The sequence below is a fragment of the Caloenas nicobarica genome, chromosome 3 (assembly GCF_036013445.1).
Source record: "Caloenas nicobarica isolate bCalNic1 chromosome 3, bCalNic1.hap1, whole genome shotgun sequence".
Lineage (NCBI taxonomy): Eukaryota > Metazoa > Chordata > Aves > Columbiformes > Columbidae > Caloenas > Caloenas nicobarica.
Window position 1 is genome coordinate 1689883 of NC_088247.1, and position 19268 is coordinate 1709150.

Here is a 19268-nt window from a genome sequence, read left to right on the forward strand (position 1 = left end):
CCCAAAGCCGGTGATCACAGGACTCCCCGGCACAGCAGGCAGAGATGCCCGTTGCCTGCGCCCTGCCCAGCTGCTGCTGACCCGAGAGGTTTACTTTTGACCAAATCCCCTTTTATTTCACAACAAGACAACCCCAAATCCTCAGCACCCATGGGAGCACCAAGCCCTCCCACACCTGAGCCTAAGGAGTGACGGACACTCCTGTCCGGCGCGTTGGTAATAAACAACCCGTGCCAAACCCATCGCCGTGGCTCATAGTCTGCAAAAGACTTTCCATCCAACCCCCCCCCCGCCCCCTCCCCCGGCTCCAAAGCTGCAAACGCAATTAGCAGCATCGTCCGTAAAAACTTTACCGGCTGCGGTTTCGTGGAGAGATGCTAATCCCTCCATCCGCCGCGGGGCCGGATCCGGCGAGCGCCCGTCGCTTGCTCATCTTTTGTTCGGTACCTGGAACGGTCCCTCTCGCCCCCCCCCCGCCTTCCCTCCGCAGACGGATGCGATCGGCGTCGTTGGGGGGTATAAAAAGCCGGCGGGTCCAGCGGTTGAGTGGCAGATGCTCTCGGGGAGAAGGGGACGGAGGACGCGCGGCGGCCGTCGGGCTCCCACCCCACCCACAGGTAAACCCCCCAGAAACCAACCACCCAGCCCTGGGGGTCTCCCCGATGTGTTTTGGGTTCTAGGAGTGGGGGGGGGGGGAGGAGAAGAAACTTTGCAAAAATACGGGAGGAGTGGATGGTGGGGATCGGTCGCTGCAAAGGGGTGACACGCCACGGTGGGTGGCAGGGGTTTCGCAGCGAGGGATGGGCAATAAAACAAATAAACAAATAAAACAAATAAACAAAACATCCCCTTCCTGCCTCCGCTTTATGGCCCCCTCGCCTGCGTTTATTGTCGGGTTTATTTGCATTATTGGGCGTTAATGTGTTACAGAAGTGCTGCCGTGCTGGGGGGTCCCGAGCAGCGACACCTGCAAATTCGGTCAGATGACAGAAAGATATTTTTGTTTAAATCTGGTCTGTCTCTCTGGTTTATTCCCCTTTCTGAACTGCTATTCACCATCATAAATCCAGGGTGTTTTTTTCCCCCTGCCAAGGAAAGTTCCCCTCCATCCAGGCTCGACCTGGTGGCTCTGACACCGGAGGGGAGGGTCAGCTCTCCCTTCCAGACACACATTTTGGGCCAAAATGAGAGATGTCATCTGTTTTCTTTCAATGTGGGATGGGGTTTTCCTCCTTGCAGCACGGGGGAAGGTGAGACATGAGTCTAAACTGAGTTAAATACAGATTTTCAGGAAAGAGTTGGGGTTTGCAGAGAGAAAGCAACCCGGGCATCCTTGGGGACCCTCAGCTGCATCCTGGGGGACCAATCGCAATCTCATCCTTGATGGCACAGCAGCAACAACCCTCCAGCCCCAAAGTTTTTGCCAGATTTTGGGTTAATTTTGGCAGCCCTGTGGGCACGCCACATCCCAAACCCCACCATAGACCTTCCCAAAAGCCAAGCCACCCATTCCAATATTATTTCTTGTAAAATACTCACGTCTCACTCTCCTAATCCTAATTTAATATTATTTGCAGCCGTGCCTCCCACCACGCAGGAGTTTCGCAGCCGCTCGAGGGGCATCGCAGGACAGGTTAGGAAGGAGCATATATTTATTTTTTAGAGGACTCAGTTTGCAAGCTGCGAGTGGTTGGCAAGGGATGAAACCTGAAGGCAGGTCCCTAACGCTTTCCCCTCACAGCATCACTCATCTTTATGGGGTTTTTCGGAGGCGGCTGCAATCCCCGCCGACAGCCGTTGTCACCGACGGTAGCGGTGACAAAGGACCTGGGCTCCAAAGAGACGTTTTTCTGTTGGGAAGGCTAAAGGAAGAGGCAGAGGGGGGATGTTACCTGTTTTTTGGTGCGGTGGAACAGGAGCAGAGTGATGCGGGTGCAGGAGGCAGCTTCAGCTGTCGCCTTCCCTTTTCCGTGCCTCAGTTTCCCCTCTGGTGGAAAAAAGTCCCCCCCAAGGTGACAGTGAGGAGCATCCCTTGAGGATGGAGGAAAACTTTGCAGAAGGAGGGGTTGGCAGCACTAACGCATCTCCCAGGGGACAGGCAAAGGGACAGGGCTGGGGGGGCTCAGCTGGGGGGACCCCACTCCTGCAACCCCAGCAGAGGTGACTTCAACAAGGGAAAGGTGGATGCAATAAAGAATAAAAGAGGGGTTTTAAAAATTTTCTCCCCATAGTTCCTGCACGGATCCCGGACCCAAAGCCCCTCGCGTCTCCCCCGGGAGCCCAGCGGCGATGCCGAGCGTGCTGTGGGGCAGCCTGCCCGTGCTGCTGGGGCTGCTGCTCTGGCACCCCACTGGTGCCACTGGTCCGTGCTGGGAGAGCAGCAGGTGCCAGGACCTCACCAGTGACGCCGGCGTTCTGGTAAGCTCGGGGGTAGTGATTGCGCTCCGGTTGCTTTGGGTTCTGACCCCGCCAGGCACTGGCACGGTGGGCTGGGGGTGGAGGTGACAGGGATGGTGTCACCACAGGGAAACTTGCATCAATGTGGGGTGATGCTTTGCACTCAGTGACCCATGGGTTTCGGGGGGCTCGTGCCTCTCGGCTTCATGCTGGGGGATGATGCTAAAATAAGTTTTTGAGTTTTCATCCCTCCTGCATTGGAGTCTCCTTCTCTGCAGACATTCCAACCCGCCTGGACACCTTCCTGTGTAACCTCAGCTGGGTGTTCCTGTTCCGGCGGGGGGGTTGCACTGGATGAGCTTTCCAGGTCCATTCCAATCCCTGACATTCTGTGATTCTGCATGGGATGAAGCAGCAATTTGAGTATTGGGTTTACCCCATGGGTGCTCACGGAAGGTGGTGGTGACAGCAGGTCACAAGTTTGCTCCGGGGTCCCCGCAGTGTGGGCTGTGCCCCCCTCCCAGTAGCGTTTCAAGCCAGCCAGGGCTGGTTTGGTGCCTGGGCACGACGCTCAACCATCAAAGGTCCTCACCAAAGGTGTGGCACCACATGGGGACCTCAGTGGGGCACAAGCATCTTGTGAAAGACCCACTCTGTGCAAGCAGCTCCCTGCAAACCCGCCCCAGATGATCATAGAATCATAGCATCACAGAGTGGTTTGGGTCGAAGGGACCTTCCAAGCTCATCCCATCCAGCCCCTGCTGTGGGCAGGGACATCTGCACCAGCTCAGGTTGCTCAGAGCCCCGTCCAGCCTGGCCTGGGATGTCTCCAGGGATGGTTCAGCCACCACCTCTCTGGCCAACCTGGGCCAGGCTCTCACCACCCTCAATGTGATGTTCTCCCCTTTCCCACCCATCTTTCCCCGGTTCAGGCGTGCGTGGCGGCGTGCCGAGCCGATCTGTCGGCCGAGGCTCCCGTCTACCCGGGGAACGGGCACCTCCAGCCCCTCTCCGAGAGCATCCGCAAGTACGTCATGAGCCATTTTCGCTGGAACAAGTTCGGCCGGAGGAACAGCAGCAGCGGCGGGGGCCACAAACGGGAGGAGGCGGCGGGGGGGAACCCACCCCCGGCATCGCTGCCCGCCGCCCCGCCGCCCCACCGCGAGGAGGAGGAGGAGGGAACGGGGCTGGAGCGGGAGGAAGGCAAACGCTCGTACTCCATGGAGCACTTTCGCTGGGGCAAGCCGGTGGGACGCAAGAGGAGACCCATCAAGGTCTATCCCAACGGAGTGGAGGAGGAGTCGGCTGAGAGCTACCCCATGGAGTTCAGGAGGGAGCTGGCGCTCGGCGGCACCGGGGCACTGCCTGGCGAGGAGGAGGAGGAGGAGGAGGAGGAAAGCCAGGAGGAAGAGGAGGAGAAGAAGGCCGGCGGGTCCTACCGCATGAGCCATTTCCGTTGGCACGCGCCCTTGAAGGACAAGCGCTACGGGGGCTTCATGACCTCGGAACACGGCCAGACCCCGCTAGTGACTCTCTTCAAAAACGCCATCGTCAAAAGCGCCTACAAGAAGGGGCAGTGATGGGGGGAGAGCCCGAGAGGCGTCCTGCCCTCCCCCTTAGCTTCAGTGTCCCGCTGGCATGTGTTTCACTTAGAGATCACTCGTTATGTCCTTCTTAATTAGTATTCCAAGGGGGGCTGCTCCCGGGTGTCACTGGGTGGGAACAGGTTTGGGATAAAGACGTCACCGCACCCGGCAGGGATGCGGGGATGATGCCCAGTTTGGAGCACGCTGGATGATTTTCATATATTTTCACCGAGCTGTACAATACTGTAAATGATGGATTAAAAGAATTCTAAAAAAAAAAAAAAAAAAAAAAAAAAATTAAAAAATAATAATAAAATTTTTTGCAAGCTACCTGGGTGTCGGCAATGTCTCCAGGGGTGCCTGGTTGTTTGTGAAGGGGTGGGGAAAATAATTGCAAAGTAAAATCCTGCAGCTGGGGGGTACAGAGAAAGGCTGGAAATCATAGAATCACAGAATAGTTTGGGTGGGAACCATTAAAGCTCCCCCAGTGCCCCCCCTGCCATGAGCAGGGGCATCGGCACCAGCTCAGGTTGCTCAGAGCCCCGTCCAGCCTGGCCTGGGATGTCTCCAGGGATGGTTCAGCCACCACCTCTCTGGCCAACCTGGGCCGGGCTCTCACCACCCTCAGCACAAACAATTTCTTCCTCATGTCTGGCCTGAATCTCCCTCCTTTAGTTTAAAACCATCACCCCTTGTCCTATCGCTACCTCCACCCAAGGATGGACGCCCCGTGCAGAAGAGCTGCAGATGGGATGAACCCACCCCCATCCAGGCCCTAAACAAGAGCTTTTAGGGCTGGGATGGCCACGCAGGCGGTTGTGCATCCCCACACGTACATCGTGAACCCTCAAATAGCTATTCGGGTGGTTTATTTCCCATTTTGGCCTTGGCAGGGGGGTTTGCACACATTCAATCACAGCACGAACAGAAGTTGAGGACCTTTCCCCACGGCTCTGTGTGCTGTGGGATGGGCAAAAAATGAGGAAATACTGAATTATAAAGGGTGGTGAAGCCTAGTTTGGGTTGGATCCGAGGGAAAGAAGCTTGTCTGTAGCCGAGACCATCCTCCTCCTCACTGCGGGTCTTCTCCAGCCCAGCTCCGACCACCACTTTTCCTCTTCCAGGGCAGAAAGACGTTGCCCGGGTGCCGTGAACACACCAAGACAGCACAGCCCCAAAGGTGGCAACATCAACATTTATTCGAAAAGGGCATTAAGACGATGCATTTGAAAATATTTACGGCTTCTCGGCCCTTTTTTAACAACCCCCTTCCGCTCGGCTAAACACAAATGCCACAGTGCTCAGAAATACAGAGATGGAAACACACACATGCACCTGAAACCACCCCATTTATAGAAATATATATGTATATTTCTATATATAAATATATAGAAATATATTTGTCATCTATAGGTACACAAGTATCTAAACTAAACGTGATGTACAAACAGGTCACTTACACCGTGTGTGTGTGTGTGTCTTGGCGGGGGGGACATTTACAGGTGGAGTTTGGGTCCCAAAATGTGGAGGGGGTCACGGTGGGACATGCCGGGGGACACAGCCAGCGGGGAGGTGACAGCCCCGGCCCCGTGGGACAAGCATTGGGACCGGAGGGACAACAGGGAAAACCCACGGTCCAGGTCCTGGGAGCAGAGCCCAGGGGTATTTTCTGTCCAAAAAGGGACGATGGGCACCCCAAGATGTGCCCCACGGTGTCCCCGTGGCTCCTTCAGGGCGAGCAAACCTTGTGCTCATCTTTCCACCTTTTTTGTGGTTTTGAAGAGTTTTGGAGGTGGTTTTTCCCTGCAGACACACAATTCGGGACTTACTCGCTTTTCCTACTGTGTTTTGTTAAAAATTTTAGTGGGTTTTTTTTTTCATTAGAACGACCACAGGAGCAAACCCTCCATTCCCACTGCCCACCCCAAAACCTGCCCCAGCCAAAACTTGGGGTTCAGCAGGTCTGGGCATAACTCGGGGAGCAAAAAGGGGTTGGGGACACAGCCCAGAGACACACGGGGACCCCAAGGAGATCCTCAGGCGACGCTGCGAGCAGGGACAGCGCCGTGATCCAGCCCGGGGACCGAAATAAACCCTGTTTTTTCCTGTCCTCTTAAGCTAGATCGCTTCCTAAACCCGGATTACAGCGCGGCCACACAAACAAGCGGTGACCTCGGGGCGATCGCAAACTGTATCCGCCACCCAAGGGAAAAATAAAAAATTTAAAAAGCGGAAGGCGATGTGTAATTACAGCTTAAAATAACGGAAGGTCTGTAGCGAGGGGTGTCGGAGAAATGGGTGGTGGCTGAAGGAAGCCAGGGGGACATGGGGACGCTGCTGTCCCCCCCCCCAGCTCCAGTTCAGATGTTTCTGTGCCTCTTCATGTGACAAAGACAGAAGCGGCGAGTCCAGAGCTTGAAAGAGACCTCCCTGGACAACTAAATACCCTCTTTGAATGACTAAATACCCCCCGCAAACAACCAAATACCCCCTGCGAATGGCTGAAAACCTCCTGTGAATGACTAAATACCCTGAGAAGAACTAGATACCCCCAGAGAACAACTAAATATCCCTTGTGAATGACTAAATTCCCCAATGAATGACTAAATAGCCCAATGAATGACTGAGAACGCTCTGTGAATGACTGAAAATGCCGTGAACACCTAAATATCCCCTGTGAACAACCAAGTGCCCCTGCGAACAACTAAACCCCCCGCCGTGAATGACTGAAAAACCCTGTGAATGACTAAATGCCCCCGCAAATGACTAAATACCCCCATGAATGACTGAAACACCCCTGTGAGTGACTCAAACCTCCCTGTGAACCACTAAATACCCCCGTGAACAGCCAAATGCCCCCATGAATGACTGAATATCCCCTTAAATGACTCAAAACCACCTGTGAACAACTCGAAACCCTCTGTGCATGACTAAATACCCTCATGAACGAATAAATACCCCCTGTGAATGACTGAAAACCTCCTTTGAACAACCAAATACCCCCTGGGAACAATTCAATAGCCCATGAACAACTGAAACCCCTCTGCAAACAACTAAATACCCCACGAACAACTAAATACCCCCTATGAATGACTCAAAACCCCCTGTGAATGACGAAACATCCCCTGTGAATGACTAAATAGTTCACGAATGACTGAATACCCCTGCGAACAACTAAATACCCCCAAATGACGTGTCCTCCCCATCCCAACCGTCTTCACCTCGCAGTTTTGGTTTCGTAGGACCCAGAACATTCTACCATGTGTGTCCAAAGTAAAACTCTCGATAGCCTCATCCCCCCCCAGCCCAAATCCAGGTTTATGCTCTTGTGCAAGAAGAGGCGCGACCACGGCCCATCAGATGCAGGGTGGACCCAGTAAAACACCTTTTCTCTCAGCTAATTCCTGCAGCGTGGGGGTTTCTTTGTGGTTACGGCTCAGTTGATGCAAGATGGGACTTTATCAAAGTGATTCTGCTAACAACAACTAAAAAAAATAATAATAATAATTCTTTCTTCGAGACAGGAGCCCCAAAACTGTGACAACCCAAACCCAAAAATGTGAAAATGGTGGGTTAATGAGTTAATATTCCCCAGCATGGTGGTTGCTCGTGCCTCGTGTCACCGCTCTGGGTGTCCCACTGCGGGCTCAGCCGGGCACTCCTGCGGGTTTTCCCAAAAATAGTGGGTGCTCCCAAAGAAATCACGTCTTCAAGTGACCTGGAACCAGCCAGGCTGCTGTGTGTGTCTCCATGCTGGGATGGGACAATCACCATCCTCACCGGGCAAACTCTCCATCGGGGACATGGGGACACCTCGAAGCACCCAGGGGAACTGTCCCCGCACCGAGGGGGCTATGGGAAGATGCGGGGGGACCATCCCCTCGCCAGTAACCTGCCCCAAACCCAGGCTTTGGTTTTTGGGGCTGCCCCAGGCTCCAGCACATGGCACCCCAGATCTTCTCCTGCCTTTTCTAGTCTTACTCCCTCCATCTCCAGCCTTACCCCTCGCCAGGGGCTCTTGATGTGGTCAATGGATGATGTGGGGAGGGATTTCCCCAAGAGACGGGTTTGCTTTATGCTGGGAAGATGTGCGTGCTCAACGTGCTCTGCCCAGAGCCAGGGCATCTCCTTTCTCCTCTCCGAAACTGGAGAGGGACATCACAGCAACCTGCCCATGCCACCGTGCCCCGAGCCTCCTGCACCACCAACCACTGCAAAAACGTGGCTGCGGAGGCAGCGAGTCCAAAAAGAAAAGTACAGGACACGGGTTTGTGGTGCCAACAAATCCTGGGGTGGCCTCGGTGTCCGTGTCCCCACCCGTCCTGCACGAGGAGGAGCTCCCCGTGGGGTCGGCGGTGTGTCCCCAAGAGGTCCCTTGGTGCGAGCTCGGTCCCGCCGGCACGGCCGCCCTCAGTACACGCACAGGTCCGGGAACTTCATCTCGTACACCGGGATGGAGTGGTTTTGGGGCTGGCCGTAAGCAGCTGTGATGGTGCCGGAGGGGCTCGGCGGTGGCCTGAAACACAAGAGGTGGAAGGTGGATGAAAAGGGCGGCTGAGAGGAGACCTTCTCGCTCTCTGCAAGTGCCTGAAAGGAGCTTGGAGCCAGGGGGGGTCGGGCTCTGCTCCCCAGGAACAAGCGCCAGGAGCAGAGGAAACGGCCTCAAGTTGCGCCAGGGGAGGTTGAGGTTGGATTTAGGAACAATTTCTTCCCCAAAGGGCTGTGGGGCATTGGAACAGGCTGCCCAGGGCAGTGCTGGAGTCACCATCCCTGGAGGGGCTGGACAGACGGACATGAGGTTCTCAGGGACATGGGGCAGTGCCAGGGCTGGGTTAATGGTTGGACTCGATGATCTTGAGGGTCTCTTCCACCCAAAATGATTCTACGATTCAATGAGGCAGTTTCCAGAGAGGTTTGTGGAGGAAGCAAAGCCTGGTGTAGAAAACACATATTCCTGCACCATTGCAGGCCTCCCCAGTGCCACCACAGCAGAGAACTTGGGCAAACAAACCAGAGCTTGCTCCCAGCAACCGCTGTCCCCTCTGCCACTGCACAGGCCCCAACCCCAGGCTGGGACCCACCCCCAGCACATGAGTTTCCTTGGTGGGGAGGGACACGTGGCTCATGTTGTCCCCCACCCCGCAGTGGCCTTGTGGTCAGACACCCCCCGCTCCAGCAGCAGGTTGTTGGATGACTTGACAAACTGTGCTGGACACAGCGCGCTCGGCTGTCGCCCTAACTCACCGTATGGTGATCTCGAAGATCTGGTTGAGTTTGCTCTGCAGCAGCGTTGCCTGCAACACAGACACAGAAGCCGTATGAATGTCGGACCACGGTGGTACAAATGGGACAAACACCCTGTCGTCCACCCCAGGTCACCAGAGCAGCTGGAAGGTGGTCTGGCAAAGTTCAGAGCTGCATCATCTGGCAAAATTCAGAACCACATGTGCCCTGTGGCCAAAGGCCAATGGGACCTGGGGTGCATGAGGAAGAGTGTGAGCAGCAGGGAGAGGGAGGTTGTTCCTCCCGCTCTGCTCTGCCCTGGGGAGGCCCCATCTGCAGTTGTGTGTCCAGTTCTGGGCTCCCCAGTTCAAGAAGGACAAGGAATTACTGGAGAGAGTCCAGCGGAGGGACACAAAGATGCTGAGGGGTCTGGAGCATCTCTGTGATGAGGAGACACTGAGAGAGCTGGGGCTGTTGAGCTGGAGAAGAGAAGCTGAGAGGGATCTGATCGATGGGCTCAATATCTCAGGGTGGGTGTCAGAGGATGGACCAGACTCTGTTCAGTGGTGCCCAACGCCAGGGTGAGGGGCAACGGGCACAAACTGAAACACAGGAGGGTCCATGTGAACATGAGGAGAAACTTCTTTGCTGGGAGGTGCCAGAGCCTGGCCCAGGCTGCCCAGAGCGGGTGTGGAGTCTCCTTCTCTGGAGACATTCAAACCCGCCTGGACCGACCTGTGTGATCTGCTCTGGTGACCCTGCGTGAGCAGGTGGGTTGGACTGGGGGATCCCCAGAGGTCCCTTCACCCCCAGCCAGGCTGGGGTTCTGTGACTGTCACCATTTGCCTCTCCCCAGCAGAACAGCCACAGGGATGTCGAGTGCCCCAGCCCCGACTCACCCGGGCACCGCAGTGCGCCGCAATCTCTTCGAATGGGGCTTTCTGGAATTTCTCCACCACTTGCCGCCTCCGCTCCCGCTCCTGCTCCTCCACGGCGACGCTGTCTACTGAAACAGAGGGGAGAGATGGTTCTGAGCTGCTCTTCACCCCGTGCTGCATCCCCACCTCCCCAGCAGACAGCACGGATTTGGGCATCACTAGAAAGCCAAGGAGAGGGTTTCCAAGCTCTGGCTTTTGGTCCAGCCCCCCAGGGACACCCCCAGGGCCAGGCAGAGCTGCAGAGGTGCCATGGTGAGGTGGTGAGGATCCATCCATGGTGTGCGCAGATAAACTGGGGTGACAGCACCCACACGTACACACCACGCCAGCCGGTTCCCCCACCTACCTATTGCCTTCTTCAGGGTCTCATACGTGATCTCTTCCGCCGGTGCTCTCTAAAGGAAGGGGGAAAAAGCAGACAATGCTCAACACACAGCACAGGACAGCGTTCCAGGATCACAGCAATGCAGAACCACTGTCCCAGGCTGTATTCTGGGAGATGCCCCATCCCTGGAGACATCCCAGGCCAGGCTGGACGGGGCTCTGAGCAACCTGAGCTGGTGCAGATGTCCCTGCTCATGGCAGGGGGGGCACTGGGGGAGCTTTAATGGTCCCTTCCAACCCAAACCATTCCATGATTCTCTTCTTACACCAAAACACAACCTGTCCTTAAAGATCAGTGATATCTTTCCTGGCAAAATGCACTTTTAAAATGTTTTTTCGGGCTGGACTAACCACCTCCCCAAAGGCTCTCGTAACTCAGAAACACACATATAGGGAAAATAAATATTTTCTACCCAAATAGCAGTGGGAAACCCTTCCTGCTGTGCCGCTCCCCCTGCCAGGACCTGCCTGCACCCGGAGGGGAGTGTCAGGGGGCAATTGGGGTCTTTGTGACCCTACCCACTGCCAGACACACCAGGGCTGAGTTATGAGCCCTTGTGATTGCAGTCAGAGGAGAAATTATGCGTGCAGCCAAATGAAGAATTAGAGAGGGCTTAGTTGCCCTCTGCCAGGCTGCTAAGAGCAAGGGGTGCTGAAGGGATGAGGCGTAACACGGTACCTGCTCTCGCTCCGGGCTGTTTCTCGACTCCACCTCGACCTGCAGAGAAATGGTCTCACCAATGCTCTTCCTCTTGGACAGTCGATCTTCATCTGTTGAGGAAGAGGAAGGGCAGAAGAGCTAATTGGAGCCACTTCACACAGCTTCGCGTCCCACCCCCAGGGTAGCAGCCCACCTAAAACATCCACCCAAATTCACCCAAATCAGCAGAATCGAGGATGGAGCCAAGCCCAGGGAGCCTCACAGCTCCTTCCACCCAGCCACACATGGCAACCCCAACCAGCTCCCAATTAACCACTTTGCGCCTCAGTTTCCCCAAGGCTGCACCTCTAACAGAGAGGAGAAACACAACAAGCACATGCATGGGGCAAGAACTTCACAGTCCCGTAACTGGGAGCAGCTTCCTCCCTTCCCAGCTTCCCGGGATGCCCCGGGCTGGTGTGTACCCGTCAGCTGGGGGATATAGGGGGTGCTGAGCCGGTCTGAGTTGTAGCCGCTGCCGCCCAGCACCTCGCTGATCTTGCTCTGCCAGAAGAAGACCTCCGGACCCAGACAGTCAAGGCTCTTGCTTAACCTACAGAGATGGAGAAAAACCAAAGGAGATGGTAGAACCGTGCCAGCAGAGTTTCCAGTCCCTTTGGGTCAGAAACAGATGGCTTCCGAAGGTCCTTTCCAACCCAAACTATTCTACGGACACCAACTCCTTGGCAGTAGGTAGAAGGTCTTTTCCAGGCTCTTACCTGGGTTTCTCCACAAACACATCTTCAGGGAGCAGATAGGGAGCTTCCCTCTGGCGCATCTGGATGACCTGCAGAAGACAAGCAAGGAGCCGAGCTCAGACCCTGCAGGTGGCCAGGAGAGCCGATGGCAGATCCCCGTCCCCAGAGCCCCCAGCACCTCGTGGATGTGCTGGCAGAAGGTGGGCACGGTGGTGAGCTGGCTGATGAGGTTCAGGTACGCTGCACCCAGGGCGAAGAGCGCGCAGCGGTTGTAGGCTGGCAGGTTGTCCTCATTGATCTGGGCAACCTCCTGCAACAGAGACACGGCTCCATGAGGTGAGGATGGATGAGGCCGCAGCGTGGTCTCCATCCAGCTCATGGCATCACCTACCCTCCAGATCACAGAACCACGGAACCATTTGGGTTGGAAAAGATCCTCAAGCTCATCAAGTCCAACGTTAACCCAGCCCTGGCACTGCCCCATGTCCCTGAGAACCTCATGTCCGTCTGTCCAACCCCTCCAGGGATGGTGACTCCAGCACTGCCCTGGGCAGCCTGTTCCAATGCCCCACAGCCCTTTGGGGAAGAAATTGTTCCCCACATCCAACCTCAACCTCCCCTGGCGCAACTTGAGGCCGTTTCCTCTGCTCCTGGCGCTTGTTCCTGGGGAGCAGAGCCCGACCCCCCCTGGCTCCAGGCTCCTTTCAGGCAGGTCAGAGATCAGAAGGTCTCCCCTCAGCTCCTGTTCTCCAGCTGAACCCCCAGCTCCCTCAGCCGCTCCCATCACCCTTGTGCTCCAGCCCCTTCCCCAGCTCCGTTCCCTTCTCTCAACTCGCTCCAGCACCTCAAGGCCTTTCTTGGTGTGAAGGGTCCAAAACTGACCCCAGCTTTTGGAGTTTGGGTTTGTTTGCAGCATTTCAGAGGCCGACAAGGTGACTGGGGTCCCTCTCCAGTGTGTTGGTTTGATCTCACTATGGTAGGATATCAGATTGGATCTGGGGAACAATTTCTTCCCCAAAGGGCTGTGGGGCATGGGAACAGGCTGCCCAGGGCAGTGCTGGAGTCACCATCCCTGGAGGGCTTGGACAGACGGAGATGAGGTTCTCAGGACATGGGGCAGTGCCAGGGGTGGTTGAACGGCTGGAATCAATCTTGATGGTCTTTTCCAACCAAAATGATGCTGTGATTCTATGATTTTATGGTGGGAGAAGCTCAGAGCAGACGAAGCACTTGCATCCCCCTCCCTTACAGACCTCAAATCCAAAACAACCCCCCTCCCAGACGCTCTGTTCCCATCACATCCCAGCCCACCCACAGCAGCACACCCACCCCCTCACCTACCTGCACTGCCAGCACCAGGCGGATGAGATCCACCACCACCTCCTCGTTAGCCAGCTCAATGCTAATGAGCATCAACATGCTGTACAGAGCCTCGTAGTGAGCCTGCATGTTGCTCTCCTCCTTGCATATCAGGTAGATGTGCCGGTAGAGCTGCTGGCCGTGCTGTGGGGACACAGAAGGATGCGGTCACCTCCTGAGCATCCCCTGCCATCAATGCAGAGAAAGAAAAGCAGTAGGGGCAGGCAAAGGGATTTCCAGCCATGTGGGAGGGAGCAGAGCTCCTCTGGTCCCCCCAAAAAAAGAAGAAAGCCCCAGGGAGAGGGAGCTGTGACCATCCGGTGGTGTTTCGCCATCCGATGCTGGACCTGGATGGGGCAGAAGCACCAGCAGGTCCAAGAGCAGAGCCCAGGGGAAAGATTCCTCTTTTGAGAAGCATTATAGAAATCGCAGCAGTAAAATAAAAGCCCTGAGACACATTCCTTGATGTGGGACAGAGCAGGGCAAGGGAAACTCAGCTCGGCAACAGATTTGTTTTAGGGGCTGCATTGCTGCTCCCTGGTGTGCACAAGGCAATAAACGGATCCTCTCTTGGCCCCAAGTTTGCTCCAGAGGGGTTTGCATCAGCCCTGACAATGTTTTAAGGGAGGTAAATGGAAAGAAGGCAGGAAGGAAAGAAGGCAGGAAGGAAAGAAGGCAGGAAGGAAAGAAGGCAGGAAGGAAAGAAGGCAGGAAGGAAAGAAAGAAGATGATCCGTCAACTTTGAAAGCCACTTGATAAATAGCTTTTGGGACAGCAGCACACCCTGGGTTATTCATTCCTTGGGGCGAAGAACAGGTTGAGGAGTCTAGAAAAGCCCCCGTGTGAAGCACTGATGGAGACTGAATCCCACCGGCTTTTCCCAGGGACATCCCCAGGTTCAGAGGCATCACAGGACACCGTCATGGCTCAGTGTCACTCAGGGAAACAGACACATGTTCCCTACATCAGTCCACACAAGGACAGCTTGTCCCAGACCCTGCCACTACCTTCTTCATGAAGACGGTATCTTGGCGCGAGCATTTGTCCACTTTCAGCTTCAGGATGGAGATGTCGCTGATGGTGCTGCAAGGAGAAGCCAAGGGGAGGAGAAAAATCAGACATCAGAGGGAAGAGGCACAATTTCCACACACCTGCAGAGCTGCTGGCCAGCAAGCAAGGGGGGAAGCTAAAAGTGGCTTTTAAAACCCCATCAGAGCAATTCAGATATTCAAGAGTACTGAGCCAAATCACTACAGGATCTCAGGGCAGCGGAGCTCAGGAACACAAAGGCAAGTTGAGGAAGATGCGTGCAAGCAAAGGGGATTAGCAGGACCACAGCAAAACCCACGGAGATGTTTCCATCTGGGATTACAGTCGCCTTCTTCCAAGGTAACACAGCACGGACAACACGATGAACCCACTCAAGAAGGTTATTGCTCCTGCGCATCCTCCTGGGACCACTGTCTAACCACGGTTATGTTCAGCAGGATGGTCCCACATTTTTCAGAAAGACAGCCCCCACCTCTCTGTCTCTCTCAGACCACTGATCTGCAGCATTAAACCACCCCAGAGGTGGTCCCAGATTTATTAATAATCCTACCAGTGCTCCCAGCCCAGCAGATCTCCCTCCCAAGGCTGCCCTGCAGCTCCCAGCCCTGTCAGGGACACCCCAGGACATACGTGATGGTGGAGAATTTCTGTCGGTTCCCATGGCGATCGATGAAGCTGATGAGGATCTCAAGGACGAAGAGGCGGATCTCAGCGTCCTCCATGAGGGCTGCAGAGAGCAGCCTGTCCAGGAAGGCGCTGGGAAGTGCCGTCAGCATGTTACTGCACTGGAAGCCCACGGAGACCTGGAAGCATCCGAGAAAAAGGGAGACAAGGTGACAGTGTCACTTGGGGTGGGTTAAAACACACCAATGCAGAGGGGATACAAGCAGAGAAGACTAAGCACAGCTTGAGCTCTTCCTAAAACAGCCCAGGGGAGAGGATTCCTGAGCTCAGCTCCTCCATGCCAGCAACATGGGGGCTGGACACTCCTGTGGGGACGGTGACATGTTCATACCTGGAGGAGGGACTTCAGGAGCATTATCTGTGTCAGCCGATTCCGGTTCTCCCTGCCACGGAGAGAAAGAAAAAGAAGTGGTAAAATCCAAGTGAAAACGAGACAATGCAAAGGATGGAAAAGCCTCAGAAAGGGCAGAACCGCTTTCCCACAGTGTCACCCCCACGACCAGCCACACTGTAAAGGTCGCCAGCAAATGAGCTCCAGATTTAATAGGTAGCAAAAAGGCTGTGAAAGGAATGATGAATATCAAAGTGTACATCCTGCCATAGGCATCAGAAATGATGCAGAATTCACATCTCCAGGCAGGCAGAAGCTCAGGTCAGGAAGATTAACCAGCCTGTGCATGTCCCCATCCCACAGCGACTCCTGCAGGGGACACCAGACACCGGCTCTGAACAGGCTTCTCACTTTTAAACAGCTGAAAATCAGTGAGACAAAGCCCAAACCCTCCTGTCCATGGAGGTTCCCCTGCTCCTCGCTCCTGCCTTGCTTCTTGCAAAGACACCATGAGCCATGCTTCCACTTCAGCAACATGTTCCTTTTCATTTTAATGCAAAAAGAGGAAATCTTGATTTTTCTATAGTCTGAACTCAGTCTTTCCTAGCCCTGCGGGGACACATGGATCTCCTAAGGGATTTCCAGGCTGTCTCACGACATGCTGCCCATTCTTCGTATCTCTGCCCAGGGATGGAGCTACACCACGCACAGCAGCATCCTGTCAGCTGAAGTACAGGCTGCAGCTCTTCTGCAAACCCCGGGTTCACGTACACACCCAGAATCATCAAATCACAAGACGGTTTGGGTGGGAAGGGACCTTCAAAGCTCCCCCAGTGCCCCCCTGCCATGAGCAGGGACATCTGCACCAGCTCAGGTTGCTCAGACCCCGTCCAGCCTGGCCTGGGATGTCTCCAGGGATGGTTCAGCCACCACCTCTCTGGCCAACCTGGGCCAGGCTCTCACCACCCTCAGCACAAACAATTTCTCCCCCATGTCCGGCCTGAATCTCCCTCCTTTAGTTTAAAACCATCACCCCTCGTCCTATTGCAACAGGCCCTGCTCAAAAGTCTGTCCCCATCTTTCTGCTCAGCCCTTTTAAGTCCAGAAGGGCCGCACTAGAGGTCTCCCCGGAGCTCCTCTTCTCCAGGTGAACCCCCCAGCTCTCTCAGCCTGTCCTCCCAGCAGAGCTGTTCCAGCCTCGGGTCATTTCTGGGGCTCCTCTGGCCCCTCTCCAGCAGCTCCATGTGTGTCCTGTGCTGGGGACCCAGAGCTGGACCAGCATTGCAGGGGGGTCTCACAGAGCGGAGCAGAGGGGCAGGATCCCCCCAAACCTGCTGCTCACGGGGCTGGGGACACAGCCCAGGACACGGGTGGTTTCTGGGCTGCCAGCGCACATGGCCGGGTCATGGCCAATCTCTCACCCCCACACCATTCTTCACACACCATCAGACGAGATTTAAAGTCTCTCCCAGAGGCAGCTGACAAGCCCAGGGACTGGGCTACACTGCAGGTGTCAGGAACTACTCCCCCGTGAGCGAGGAGCGGAGCAGCCGGCAAAGTCTCTCTCCCATCAGAGACAAGTGGGAAGAGTCTGACTGTACTTTGAAGATAAATATAGCACGAAAATCTGTTTGCTCCTTACCTACATGTTTCAGCGCTGATATCCTCGCTCCAAATAGCTCTTGTGGTCTGTTCCCACACTTCTCAAGCAATTATGTTGTTTGGGTGTTTTCCCTTCCTTCTCTTCCTCCACCACCGGGTATAAATATCACCTCCCGCTCAGCATTAATAAAAGCTCAGAGGCAGCTTGGAGAGGGGATGCAGTGATGAGCAGCCAGTCCCACAAAGCCACACTGGAACAGGTTGGCCAGAGAGGTGGTGGCTGAAGCATCCCTGGAGACATCCCAGGCCAGGCTGGACGGGGCTCTGAGCAACCTGAGCTGGTGCAGATGTCCCTGCTCGTGGCAGGGGGGGCACTGGGGGAGCTGGGAAGGTCCCTTCCAACCCAAACCATCCTGTGATTCTACACATGAGCTTCTCAAAAGCCACCAGCAGCCACCTCACTGCCCTGACACATCTGAAATTACTCCCCAAATATTATTTTCCATTCCTGGCTTGTTTTGGGTGGCACCCCAGGACCGAGCTCCTGACAAACGAATCTCTCAGCAGGCGCCTGAAAAAATGCAGATTTCAACTGCCTGTGAATATCTTTCCTTGTTGACACTCCGGTGTTCCAAGGGGCCTTTGTCATCACATTTGCAGCAAAAAAAGACAGGATTTTAAACAACGATTGCACATTTCTCAGCTTCCTTTGCTCTTCAATGGAAGTTCTCGATGCTCAGCCTTTCCAATAACGTCCCCACGTCCCACTCTGTCCCCAAAGGCCACCTCAAGGTGGGGATGGTTCCAGGAGCTCCGCGTTCAAAGTTTTACACCCACATGCAGGGGACAGGGAGAGGAGGGCAGGGGGGAGGAAGAGGAGGGAGGAAAGCGCTCGTTCTCACCCGGCTTTGCCCGCCTCGATGGCGTGCTGCGAGGAGGGCAGCGGCACCTTGTTCATGATGAACACCATCACCTCGGACTGCTGGTAGGTGGGCAGCGTGCTGGCGAAGGACCCTGCGGGGACAAAAACGCGCTGGCAGTGTGCGAGGAGCAGCTCAGCGCCCCGAGAAGCACCCAGTGCTCGGGGGTCTGTCTGCCTGTCCCACTCCAAGCCGGCTGCCAGACCTTCATAGGCAGATTGGGGTAGGACAAAGCCCACCTGGATGTGGCATCTGCAGGAATTTTACCTTCAAACCCCAATAAACACCTCCCAAGTGGGGCAGGTCCAGGCCCAGGCAGGGGGACGCTGAGAGATGCCAACCTCGGTCTCTACCCTTTTCCTTTTTGGGGCTGCTGCATCCCCATCCTGCTCTTTTTCCCTACTCCCCTTCCTCAGGGAGAAACACGGATCTGCGGGTGCCCAGCAGCTCTGCGGGGATGGCTGGGGCTGCAATGCCACCTGCTGATAACCCGTAACCCACGATAAATCTCATTTCCCATCACTGCTTTTAGCACGAGGGTGACTTTGTCTCACCCTGGATAATCCTGCAGATACATAAAAGCAGAAACTGTAGAAATGAGGAAGAAATTTTTGACATTGAGGGTGGTGAGAGCCTGGCCCAGGTTGGCCAGAGAGGTGGTGGCTGAACCATCCCTGGAGACATCCCAGGCCAGGCTGGACGGGGCTCTGAGCAACCTGAGCTGGTGCAGATGTCCCTGCTCATGGCAGGGGGGCACTGGCTGAGCTTTAACAGTCACTTCCCCCCAAACTATTCTATGATTCTACAAAACCCACAACTCAAGGTGTGACCCCCACAGCGTGTCTTACCAATGGTTTTAATGACAGCCTCCTGGAACATCCTCTCCTCGTGCTCCTTGATGATCTTGGTGCTGACACCAGCAGCGCAGTCGTAGCTCCCGGTCAGCGCGTAGTCAATGCTGAGCCGCAGCTGCCGCAGCAGCGTGTTGAACACCTCCAGCACCGTGGGGCCTGCGGTGGGGAGAGAGAAATCACAGAATCATTCTGGTTGGAAGAGACCCTCGAGATCATCGAGTCCAACCGTTCCCCCAGCCCTGGCACTGCCCCATGTCCCTGAGAACCTCATCTCCGTCTGTCCAACCCCTCCAGGGATGGTGACTCCAGCACTGCCCTGGGCAGCCTGTTCCAATGCCCCACAGCCCTTCGGGGAAGAAATTGTTCCCCACATCCAACCTCAACCTCCCCTGGCGCAACTTGAGGCCGTTTCCTCTGCTCCTGGCGCTTGTTCCTGGGGAGCAGAGCCCGACCCCCCCTGGCTCCCAGCTCCTTTCAGGCAGGTCAGAGATCAGAAGGTCTCCCCTCAGCTCCTGTTCTCCAGCTGAACCCCCAGCTCCCTC

At 55.4% G+C, this 19268-nt stretch overlaps 2 protein-coding genes across 3 annotated transcripts in view; one reads left to right on the top strand and one right to left on the bottom strand.

Annotated features, from left to right (window-relative positions):
• The first annotated feature begins 494 nt into the window (after window positions 1-494).
• On the top strand, window positions 495-3977 carry POMC (proopiomelanocortin). The gene is given in 4 exon segments (XM_065631112.1): window positions 495-617; window positions 2232-2267; window positions 2269-2418; window positions 3330-3977. Coding segments are annotated over 4 exon segments (957 nt in total).
• A 4308-nt stretch (window positions 3978-8285) lies between these two features.
• Window positions 8286-19268, bottom strand: part of EFR3B (EFR3 homolog B) — a 40513-nt gene continuing 29530 nt past the window's right edge. The window contains exons 10-23 of one of the 2 annotated variants that reach the window (XM_065631572.1): window positions 18721-18882; window positions 17855-17966; window positions 15351-15402; window positions 14966-15138; window positions 14293-14368; window positions 13268-13429; window positions 12105-12236; window positions 11948-12015; window positions 11654-11781; window positions 11208-11299; window positions 10491-10539; window positions 10106-10209; window positions 9228-9277; window positions 8286-8499 (exon numbers count right to left, since the gene is read on the bottom strand). In XM_065631572.1, coding sequence (XP_065487644.1) covers window positions 8394-8499; window positions 9228-9277; window positions 10106-10209; window positions 10491-10539; window positions 11208-11299; window positions 11654-11781; window positions 11948-12015; window positions 12105-12236; window positions 13268-13429; window positions 14293-14368; window positions 14966-15138; window positions 15351-15402; window positions 17855-17966; window positions 18721-18882 — 1466 coding nt within the window. In that variant the 3' untranslated portion in view covers window positions 8286-8393. Of the gene's footprint in view, window positions 8500-9227; window positions 9278-10105; window positions 10213-10490; window positions 10540-11207; window positions 11300-11653; window positions 11782-11947; window positions 12016-12104; window positions 12237-13267; window positions 13430-14292; window positions 14369-14965; window positions 15139-15350; window positions 15403-17854; window positions 17967-18720; window positions 18883-19268 lie in introns of both variants that reach the window. The other variant, XM_065631571.1, reaches the window with a different exon arrangement.